The sequence below is a fragment of the Elaeis guineensis genome, chromosome 1 (genome assembly GCF_000442705.2).
Source record: "Elaeis guineensis isolate ETL-2024a chromosome 1, EG11, whole genome shotgun sequence".
NCBI classification, from domain to species: Eukaryota; Viridiplantae; Streptophyta; class Magnoliopsida; order Arecales; family Arecaceae; genus Elaeis; species Elaeis guineensis.
The window spans coordinates 177166668-177178755 of record NC_025993.2 but is presented as its reverse complement, the minus strand read 5'-3'; the positions used below and the strand labels follow the sequence as shown (position 1 = coordinate 177178755).

General features: G+C 45.4%; 1 protein-coding gene across 2 annotated transcripts; it reads left to right on the top strand.

Annotated features, from left to right (window-relative positions):
• Positions 1-2248: 2248 nt before the first annotated feature.
• On the top strand, positions 2249-10464 carry LOC105032100 (protein NETWORKED 3C). 2 transcript variants are annotated; one of them, XM_010906450.4, is made up of 3 exons: positions 2249-2404; positions 8123-8239; positions 9592-10464. In XM_010906450.4, the coding sequence occupies exons 2-3, from the start codon at positions 8149-8151 to the stop codon at positions 10170-10172; spliced, it is 672 nt and encodes a 223-aa protein (XP_010904752.1). In that variant the 5' UTR covers positions 2249-2404; positions 8123-8148; the 3' UTR covers positions 10173-10464. The 2 variants fall into 2 exon arrangements, with proteins under 2 accessions (XP_010904752.1, XP_010904751.1); XM_010906449.4 differs by having other exon boundaries at positions 2260-2404; positions 8132-8239.
• The last annotated feature ends 1624 nt before the right edge of the window (positions 10465-12088 follow it).

The following is a 12088-nucleotide window of genomic DNA, read 5'->3' as shown; positions in this document are numbered from 1 at the left end:
AGGCCGGTCGATAAGATGGGTTCGCAGGGGATAAATGGAGCGCTATGCCAATGCTACGTGGACCAATGGCAAGACGCGGTGCAGCCCACGTCAGATTTGCTGCACCGCCTCCGATGCACAAAGAATTTCCCGTGCCGCGTGTCTGATCACAAGGACCATCTATTAATGGGTGCTCAAGCATCCTCCAATTGTGGAAAATGCCTTTGGGAGACCTCGATCCAATAGATAACCAAGCTTCGACCATCCTTGAGTCCCCCTCCAAAATCAATCAATTCTATAGACCAGGCCCTCCCAAGCAACCCAGCCAAATGACCGCTCACAAGCGCACCCCACTTTGCCTTTTGAGAAATAAAAATTCTTGGTGACAAATCATCAACCTGCCGAGGAACTATAAAAGGAGGAACCTCAATTCCTCATCAGCTTCATCATCCTGTTATCCGATAACAAGTGCTTAACATCCATAACCCAACTAGATTTGTAGGGGGCATATGACCCATAAAAAAATGGGGACTCTTAACACATAACATGAAATAACGATTATTCAAATTTAAAATGATTTTTGAGGCCTTGATCATGTTAGGTAAGTAATTGCCATCATTAACTACGGTCTCAATTTAATAAATAATATTGGTTTCAATTCAAATTTTCATGTCACTTAAAGAAATAATGACTAATTCTCTAAATCTTAACATAATTAGATAAATTAATAGTGGTTACATCCAATTCCCAAGAACTCAGGATAAATAGTTGTTTGAACATAGAACGCTATTTATTTTTGTTATAACAATAAAAATAAATATCTAGCTTCAGGAGATTCCAACGGTAGGAGTATACCTATAGTGTTCTTTTAAATTTTTCTAAACATAGCATATTTTAAAAAAATATTTTATAAATTAAAAAAAAAATAAAAATATTTTTTAATTTTAATTCAATTTTATTTACATCTTTTGTACTTTAAAAAATATTCAATTGATACTTTTAGTTATCGATATGTTACAATATGATTCGATCGTTTTTTAACAACAAAATATATTAGCTTTCTCTCTCAATAGACGAAAATATTCTTCACTCGTATTAAAAAGATCATCAGTGGGAAGAGATGGAGGTGAAGGAAGCCACCATGGAGAGTTGATGGGGTTGTGAAGGCAGGTATGAAAAGAGAGGACGGTGTTGAAGGTCTCATGAGTAGGATCGGAAGAGAAGAAGATGAGAAGAAAGAGGATGAAGGGAAGAGCTGCCGATAATAAATGGGTGGAGGTGGAGAGAACATCGTGAAAGAGAGCTCATGGGCGAGCTTGGAGAATATGGATGACAAGAAAGAGAAGAGGGTGAGAAGGAAGGGAAAGGAGAAGAGGAAGGATGTGTTGCCGGTGAGAAAATATGGAGGTGGAGGGGGCCACCATAGAGGGTAGAACTCATGGGTGGGTTTGGAGAGAAAAAAGATGAGGAGGAAAAATAGATGAGAAGAAAAAAGAGCAGGAGGAGAGAGAGGATGGCTCACAAGCGACTTGGAGAAGAAGAAGGAGAAGGATGATGAGGAGAAATGGATGAGAAAGAAGAAAAAAATGGAGACGGATGGATCACCGATGAACAATGGTTGGAAGTGGAGGAAGCCACCGTAGAGGGGATGGCTCATAGATGGACTTAAAGGAAGAGGAGGAGAAGTGGATGAGAAAGAAGATGCGGAGGGAGAAGAAGAGTCATCGATGAGGAATGGATGGAGATAGAGGTGGAGGGAGTCGGAGGAAGAGAAATGGGTAAAAAGAAAAGAGAAGACGAAGAAAGAAGGACGTCGGTGATAGAGAAAGAGGGGATCAATCAGAGAAAAGGAAAGAGAGAGGAGGAAAGAGAGAAGAGATAGGAGGTAGAGATAAAGATATATTTATTATTTTTTAAAATAATGATATCATGTAATAGTCACTTGATAATATTTCATTAATGAAAATAGATAGTTAAATTATATTAGATATATCGATAACTAAAAATATCATACAAGATTTAAATAAAATTAAATTATAATTGAGGAGTATTCCTGTAACTCAGTCTAAAATTTAAATACCCCAGGCCGGTTGCCGTTATAGGAAGCGGCATAATTTGAATATATATATATATATATTTGAAAACTTTCCGTCGTCTGCGTTCCGGCAACAGTCACACCTGGGACCCTCACCCAGAAAACTGCTCCATGGAATCCAGACAAACTACTCATAAACCAATAAAGGCAAGCAATATAAATTTAAAATGGGGTGAGGGAGAGAGTGGGTTTTCAAATTAAAGGATCGTACAACTCTCCACCTCTGCTTCAGTCCCCTTTCTTCTCTTTTCTTTTCTTCTCTTCTTCTTCCCCTTCTTCTCCAAACTCTTGAGTAACCAGAAGAAAGTAGCACCCTCGTAAACTTCGCAGGTACTCTCTGTGTGTGTTTATTTATGTAAATGCTGTTTCGTTTGATTGGATTTAGCGAAAATTTTCTCTTCGTATATGTCTTTAGGACCCTTTGAAGGCATTTCTTGCCAATCCTGGCTTTCCGGTTGATAGCCCCGCTATGGCCAAGAAATAAGCCAGAATATATATATATATATATATAGAATTTTTGTTCTACGAATGTCCTTTTATTTCTTTTCTCTGACATTTTTTCTTAGAAAAATCTGTGTCCTTAAGTACTTAGGTGTGTTTCTTTTAAACAGTCCGTCTGATCGTTGGCTCCATCATGGTCAACAATTTTTAATTTTTTTTTCTTTAAAAAAGAAATCTTGCAGACTCCTGTGGTTTCATCATTTTTCTTCATCTGCCTAATGATCCCTCCATGGACGAGCCAAAGTATTCCTGACAGTCCATTCAAACCATCATTTTGAATTTAAAAAATAAAATTTATCTCTCTGACCTTTCCTTTCCCCCTCCCTTTTCTTCTTTTCTTTTTTTCTTTTGCCCCCTCTTTCTTTCTTTTTTGTTCATCCTATATTTAAAATAACCGTTGTCACAATGTTCCAGACACGGTTACAACTGTTCTGGAAGCCTCCTGGAAAAAATTTAAGTGATAGTCGTTGTCTAGCCGTCCAGGACATTTTAGTGACCGTTACATAATAAAAAATAACATTATTTATTTGACATTTCATCATTCATCTAAGTAAACTAATATTTTAAAAGAAAAATGCTCCAGGACACCCATTAAATGCCCACGAAAAAATTTCTTGAAATCATTAATGCTCACCTGGAAACTTAACACTCGAGCAGTCCCCATGTGTTTAGCAACAATTCTCGTAAGTTACTCCAATCCTCTAATGCCATGTGGTTTAGAAAACTTTTTATGCGCATGTAATATGCTCCTGGTACCATTATTTTAAAAATTTAACTACCAATGGTATTGCGGCCAATCCCCTCATCGTCCGATCGTCGGGGAACGTGCACCTGCAAAAACGAGAAGTCCACACTGACCGGAGGCGGCTCCGACGGGGACCCTCCGACGGTCAAGTCAGAGAGGTGACTGGACAACAGTGAAATGAAGACAGAGAGCTCGATCGAGGGAGAGAGAGAGAGAGGAGCGAGCCTGTGGTTTTGGAGTCGAGAAGTGGGGGGAGCGGATCGGATCCCTTGCACTGTTGCCTTCCCCGATTTATATAGTGGAGCACGGTATGGCGCCGTCATTAATGGCGCAGACAAGTGAGGAATTGTCAACTCACTGTAGACTGTCAGAGTCGCCGTGAAAGTGTCATGTCGCCGTGGGGCTGTCCAATCGCTAGGGTTGACAATGCCCTAGGTGGGATAATGCCCCTAGGCGGCAGTGCCGCATGTCGCTGTCAGGGCTGACAGGCTCTGGCAGCTATACGGCGATCGGAGGAGTCGACCGACCCTAGGTCGGTGGCCAGCTGTGTGGCGCCGGGTGGAGATTCGGGCCCCTCCGATGGTCAGCCGGGCATGTTGCGAAAGTCGGCCATCAGACTTCCTGGTCGGTCGGCCAGTCGGTCGGTCGGTCGGTCGGCCAGTCGGTCGGTCGGTCGGTCGGCCAGTCGGAGTCGGTCGGTCGGCCAGTCGGTCGGTCGGAGTCGGTCGGTCGGCCAGTCAGTCGGTCGGAGTCGGTCGGGGTCGGTATATCCCAACAGTTCACAACAGATTGACGCGCCAGGAAAGGGGACAGAATGACAAAGACAAGAGCCCAACGATCGAGGATCACCGGATCGGCGAAGCGCTCTTCCCGCCGGGAAGAGGCCTCCCCGCCACCACCGGTGGCGGAGCCCAGCTCCCCGCGCCCCGCGGTCACCACGGAGGCACAGATCGCGGCGATCGTACGGCAGATGACCGTGCTGACGGATGCCGTCAAAAGCCTCCAGCAACAACCCGCACGGCTGCCGCCATCACCGGTCGGGCAACCGGCGGCACGTCCGATGCCCTCCAAGAGCAGCCGCCGACGCCCGCGTCGATCCCCGTCGCCTCCGCGCGAGCGCCCCCAGCAGCGCTCCCACGGAGAAGAGGAGGGACGGCCATGGCGCGACGACCGACGGTCCCACCAGCCCTCTCCTTCTCTGCTGGAACGAGCGAGGAAGGAGAAGCGGCCGCGAACGCCGTCCGCCTCCCCTTCGGAATCTTCTGGAGACTCCACTCCTGGGGTCTCCCAGCACCGACGGGCGGACGACTACGAGCGCAGGTTCGAGAAAATCGACCGTCGGCTCGCGCAGCTGCAGGTGGACGGGCAACCGGCGGCACGTCCGATGCCCTCCAAGAGCAGCCGCCGACGTCCGCGTCGATCCCCGTCGCCTCCGCGCGAGCGCCCCTAACAGCGCTCCCATGGAGAAGAGGAGGGACGGCCATAGCGCGACGACCGACGGTCCCACCAGCCCTCTCCTTCTCTGCTGGAACGAGCGAGGAAGGAGAAGCGGCCGCGAACGCCGTCCGCCTCCCCTTCGAAATCTTCTGGAGACTCCACTCCTGGGGTCTCCCAGCACCGACGGGCGGACGACTACGAGCGCAGGTTCGAGAAAATCGACCGTCGGCTCGCGCAGCTGCAGGTGGACGGGCAGAAGTCTTCAAACGATGTCGACTTCCATACCGCCCAACCTCTCTCCCGACTCATCCTCGACAAACCGATCCCCAGTCGGTTCAAGATGCCGCACGTGGAGTCTTACGACGGCTCCACCGACCCAATCGACCATCTGGAAAGCTACAAAGCTCTCATGACGATTCAAGGGGCAACCGACGCTCTCCTTTGCATCGGCTTCCCCGCCACGCTCCGCAAAGCTGCCAGGGCCTGGTACTCCGGTCTTCGATCGGGAAGTATCCACTCCTTCAGGCAGCTCGAGCATTCCTTCGTGGTCCATTTCAGCACCAGTCGGAAGCCGCCACGAACCTCGGACAGTCTTTTCTCCCTCAAGCAGAGAGAAAATGAGACTCTACGACACTTCGTGACGCGATTCAACGCGGCCACGCTTGAGGTCCGGGACCTCAATGGAGACATGGCCATCTCGGCCATGAAACGGGGGCTAAGGACATCCCGGTTCACCTACTCCCTGGACAAAACCCTCCCCCGAACATACGCCGAACTGCTGGAGCGCGCGTATAAGTACATGCGCGCGGACGAAGGAGCTTCCGACCGGCGCCTGACTTAAGGCACGGGCCGAAAAGAAAAATGGAAGAAAGGTCGGGCCCATGCTGAACCCAGCAGGCCCTCAACCGATAGATGGGTCTTGCCCCGACAATGGAGTCCGAGACCGACGCATCGCAGGTATGACTCCTACGCCCCTCTCCCCGCTCCTCGTGCGCAGATCCTGATAGAGATCGAAGGAGCGGAGAATCTACGACGGCCTCGGCCTCTGAAGGCAAAAGGCCCCGACCAACATGACTCGATCATCGATCGTCGAACCGACGGCCTCGGCCTCTGAAGGCAAAAGGCCCCGACCAACATGACTCGATCATCGATCGTCGAACCGACGGCCTCGGCCTCTGAAGGCAAAAGGCCTCGACCAACACGGCCGATCGTCGATCGTCGAATCAACGGCTCGATCACCGATCGCCGAACCGACGGCCTCGGCCTCTGAAGGCAAAAGGCCCCGACCAACATGACTCGATCATCGATCGTCGAACCGACGGCCTCGGCCTCTGAAGACAAAAGGCCCCGACCAACACGGCCGATCGTCGATCGCTGAATCAACGGCTCGATCATCGATCGCCGAACCGACGGCCTCGGCCTCTGAAGGCAAAAGGCCCCGACCAACATGACTCGATCATCGATCGTCGAACCGACGGCCTCGGCCTCTGAAGGCAAAAGGCCCCGACCAACACGACCGATCGTCGATCACCGAATCAACGGCTCGATCACCGATCGCCGAACCGATGGCCTCGGCCTCTGAAGGCAAAAGGCCCCGACCAACATGACTCGATCACCGATCGCCGAAATCGACGGCCTCAGCCTTTGAAGGCAAAAGGCCCCGACCAACATGGCTCGATTGCCGATCGCCGAATCTATGACTCCGTCGTCGGTCTGATTGACGAATCGCCGAACCAATTGCTCAATCTACGTCTCGATCGTCGAGGACATATCGAATTCTACGACGGAGATCGAAGGAGCGGAATATCTACGACGGCCCCCACCTCTGAAGGCAAAGGGCTTCGACTAATGCGGCTGGCTAACTTGCCGACTTAGCTTCGACTAAGAAAGGCAAAACGCCAAGACGACCGCAGTCGTATTCGCGACATACCGATCTGGTCACGATCGATCGAAGGATATTCGGCTTGCCACCGTTTATCATACATCCCGACGCATACGTCCGACCAAGGGCCGGACAATGGATATTCGACTTGCCATCGTTATCCTATCCGAATACGTCGGATGCTACTCGACTATCAGATTCTGCGGAATGATCGTGTCGACGAGCAATGTTCGGAGGTTGGCCGACCTCCGACCCGACGTGCATGCTCGACCTACAGTCGGGACGATCGATATTGGATCGTTCGTTGATGTGATCGCCAGAGTCGGGGCAAGAAAAGACGGAAAACCACTCCTTTCGTCCGAAGCCGTCGCCCACGTGTTCACGCGAGCCAACACGACATCGGGCTTAGGAGTGGGGGGGGCAACTGTTGGGATATACCGACCCCGACCGACTCCGACCGACCGACTGGCCGACCGACCGACTCCGACTGGCCGACCGACTAGCTGACCGACCAGGAAGTCTGATGGCCGACTCTCGCAACATGCCCGGCTGACCATCGGAGGGGCCCGAATCTCCACCCGACGCCACACAGCTGGCCACCGACCTAGGGTCGGTCGACTCCTCCGATCGCCGTATAGCTGCCAGAGCCTGTCAGCCCTGACAGCGACATGCGGCACTGCCGCCTAGGGGCATTATCCCACCTAGGGTATTGTCAACCCTAGCGATTGGACAGCCCCACGGCGACATGACACTTTCACGGCGACTCTGACAGTCTACAGTGAGTTGACAATTCCTCACTTGTCTGCGCCATTAATGATGGCGCCATACCGTGCTCCACTATATAAATCGGGGAAGGCAACAGTGCAAGGGATCCGATCCGCTCCCCCCACTTCTCGACTCCAAAACCACAGGCTCGCTCCTCTCTCCCTCTCTCCCTCGATCGAGCTCTCTGTCTTCATTTCACTGTTGCCCAGTCACCTCTCTGACTTGACCGTCGAAGGGTTCCCGTCGGAGCCGCCTTCGGTCAGTGTGGACTTTTCGTTTTTACAGGTACACGTTCCCCGACGATCGGGCGATGAGGGGATTGGCCGTAACAAATGGCAACTAATAACAACTATTACCTTATTCAGTTATTCTCAAATAAATCCATCCAGAGTTGAATAGCATGAATAAGAGCTCTTAATTCTGTTAAAATAGCTCTGGAGGAGGTCCTTCCTCTAGAGATAGAGTTGATGATATAGGAATTGTTGTTACTTTTCACCAAATATAGAATGGCTTGAAATAGCCCAAACAGCAGGATGGAGCATTGTCTGGGGCCTCTCCCCTTGAGAACCATGTCAATGTCAGAGGATTGGCAACCTCTTCCTGTTCAAATAATGAAGGAGAATGAGCCTTTTTCTATACTCTGATATACATGTCACAATCTTGCATTTATCGGTTTATGTGATGTGATGTTCTTTGGTCCTGATTCCTGGATGATTAGTGGTTGCAGGTGAATAGGCAAAAAGAATGAAATCGGTGAAGAAGCAGTCCCACTCTTGGTGGTTTGACAGCCACAACAGCCTGCGTAGTTCTACATGGCTGCAATCTACTCTCCAAGGTTTGCTTCTCCCGACACCTGATCTTAGTGCTAGATTATAAAAGGTGGACTATACACTGTCCTATTTTTGATTCAGTTCAAGCTGATATTAGAAGAATTTGTGATTGTTGCCTTATCGGTTGTATGTTTTGCCACTTGATGTCTTGGATGTGGGTGTCTAATTCTATTTCTGAATAATTAATTTTGTAAATGACAATGCAAAAACAAATTGAAAGTGTACTGGCAAACTTACAAAACTTTTTTCCTCAAGAAACACAGATAGAAAGGGATGACATGTTGCTTTCAAATATTCAGAAAATTGGATTGCCCCTATTGCCCCGGCATACAGTAACTATGAAACCATTAAATAATTTAGATCTCATTTTTCTGCTTTTTCTTTATTTTAATTTTGGAAAAGGGTCAAAATGACATGGGAAAACCTTTAGATTATCTTGTAACACCAGTTTATGATGATTACTCAACTTTGTTGGAAGCCAAGCTGGATATGTCAATGACTAAGCTGATTTTTCTGTTAAAGTTTTATGAACTACTATGTTTTCAGGACGACATGTTGCATGGTTGGCACCTCTTCCACAAGCGACAAGAAATATGACCAAGTTACTATTGCTTGTTCTGAAATTTATCTTGCATGACATTTTACCTCTCGATTATTCTCAATTTGCTATTCTTTGACATTTCTTTTTTCCTCCAACGCCGTGGTTTTATGAGTTTATGAAGCATGAAAAGCTAAAAATTGGTAAGCAAGTTTTATTTTGGTAGAGGGTCAAATAACTTGTTGCCAAATTAGCGTCAGGTGTCTGGAAATTAACAGTTACTTCAGCCTGATTGTGCTAACTCAAATTTATGTGATAACATTTGTTAGTCAGAAGGCCTGTAACATTATCAAGTTGCAATTGTGACACCTTCTTAAAGTTGCTCATAGGACTTTTTGTTGACAACAGATATGTAAACATGAAGCTAGAACTCCATTCCTTTATATTGCGCTGGTGCAGTCATGCATTGGATGTTACTCGACCATCTTTTTAGTTATTAACTGATAGTGATCATGTAAAGTAGTAAGGCATGATCAATCACGTTTTCTTCATGCTATTTACTTCTTATGAGGTCTTTCTAGATAGCAAATTCTAGCATTCAGGAAGAATCTGTACCAGCAAGGTTATCTGCTTGCATTTTCTTGGTATCTTGCCATTTAAATATGTTAAACATAGATTATCTATCATCTGCTTATTCCTGCGAGAAATGACTAAAGATTCCCATAAATTCAAGAGTAAGACAATGAAGTGAAACTTGTTTACTCTTAGATGTGATTAGTGGCAAATTATGCAGTAGCATTTTTTTTCTTCCATTCGCAGAGCTAGATGAGAAGGCCAAGGGAATGCTGGAACTGATCGAAGAAAATGCCGACTCCTTTTCTCAGTGTGCAGAGTTGTTCTATAAGAGGAGACCACAACTTGTGGATATGGTAGAACAATTGTACCGGGCTCAACACTCATTAGCTGAGCAGTATGACCAGCTCAGGTCAGAAGTTCGAAGGCATCAGAACCCTACACCATTCTACTCCCTTATCTCAAGAAGCCGAACCTCGTCTCCTTGGTTGAATAGCCCAATGGATAAGTCGTGCGAATCTTCCTCAAATTCTTTTGATTCTGATCAGTCTGAAGTTGATGATCCTGAGGAAGAAGTCCAAGTCAAGAGCAAGACGACAGAAGTGGCTGATGAGGATAGCAGCAATGATGAGGTGAAGCTGATGCATGATGAAATAGAAAGACTTAAAGGCGAGAATGAAATGCTGAAAGTTGAACTAAAAGCAAAAGATGAAGAGAAAAGAGAAGTCATTAGGCAGTTGTCTTTGCCAATTGGCATTTTAAGTGATGAGAATGCTAGTTTGAGGAAGTGCATTAAAAAGATAGCAAGGGGAGTTTTTGCGAATTAAAAGAACTGAAAGAAATATTTTCCTAGAAGTAGTTTGGTGTGCATTCAACTTTGCTCTGTAGTGAATGTGGAAGTAGAGGGAAAAAAGATGACAATATGCATTAGTTGTAAATCAACTTATATGTGGCTTTTCTCATGCACTTTGCTAGGTTTGGTTCCATAAATACAATTTTAAAAGAAAGTCCTTTGTTTAAATTTTCTCCTTTTGCTCTGTTGCTCGCAGTGAATGTGAAAGCAGAGGGAAAAAAAGATGACAATATGCATTAGTTGTAAATCAGCTTATATGTGGCTTTCCTCATGCACTTTGCTATGTTTGGTCCAATAAATACAATTTTAAAAGAAAGTTCTTTGTTTAAATTTTCTCCTTGTTAGTCTTTCCTTGTGGGTTTCTGTAATGGGCATTACTGGATTTCCATCGACAGTTGTGGCTATATGGAGGACTGGTAAAATATGAAAAGAAAAAACATTTAGAACCTCGATCTATCTTTTGCTAATCAGTAACTCATAATTATGTGTTCTGTGTAGGTCTTTCATTCCCCTTTAGTTGATGGATATTGTTCAAGTCACAAGTTTAGCATTACCCAATGTCATTCCACTGATTCCTATATTTTTCCATAGTAAACTAGCTCTTGCAAGAGAACTGTGATTTTGGTATGTCATGTAGCATTGTAATTGGATGCTACTGATACATCTAAGAGATAAATATGGATGAATGTTGTTGGTACATATAATCCGATCTCATCATCTGGCCATGTGCCAATAGGTCATTGTTTGGATTATGAATATTCTTGCAGGTCACGTCGGCTATTTACCGATCTACGTTTTCAATTTCTTGTTTTATCGATCTAATTTAGCCAGAGCTCATCTTTTCTCAAAGTATGATGCTTATCTCAACTTTATACCAATCTACAGTGAATTACGTTGGTCTTTTACTGATATGATTATAAGGCACTAAGGGTACTTGATATTCAGTTCAGCCAATTGTCGATTTAAGATGATTCATGTCGGTAATATATCGATGTAAGTTCTGAAGTGCAAACAGTTATCTCACAGCTGTTATCTAGCTCAACATTAACTATCTTTCAACTATAATACAGCTAATCTTTATGTGGGCAAACAACCTACGATCTCTATATAACTGGTCATTCAATTATAACAAATTAATAGCCTAACAAACTCTCCTAACAACCTGAGTAAATCTTCTCTATATAAAAGGGGGCAAGATATTCTTCAAAAGATAAGTCAAGTCATATCTCATAGAGCTGAGACACTATTGAATCATTTTTAGTTTCTCCACTGAAGGGAACAAGAGTCCTCTCTTCACTTACTATAATCTCTTTTCTCACCATTTTATTCTTTTATTTTTACTATCTGTTCTTAAGGCTTCCAGCTAACTTAATCATCGGAGGATATCCCACTAATTTTAGGACTTTCTCTGTAGGATTCACTATGGATTTCGCCAAATTCATTCAAGAAGCAGTCCATTTTGGTCCAAGGCCGATCTTGTCATCTATTCTTCGGAGCCTTGTAGCAACAAATGTAATCTCCTTTCAAGTATGAATGAATGTAGCTTCCACAGTAAATAAAGGCTTGGAATTTCGAATTGTAGACCATGATTGTTTGCTACCGATCTACATTGTTGGGCTAGCAAGCTTTTCCTTATCTTTGTATATCATGAAGATAAGAGCTAGCATAAACATTATATAAAATAGAAATTCTTCTTCATCAAACCTTTGATTCGAAATGAAAAGAGGAGTGTAAACATAGATCTTAGCTACCAAAATCAGCAAAATAGATATCAAGTTCTAAACTATATTTTGTAAACATATTGAGTTTCATGGTAGTTGCCTATTTTTCTCACTTCTTCCCTCCACCACATGTGAGTGATCTTCTCTTGTATTTTGCTTTACCTCCTTT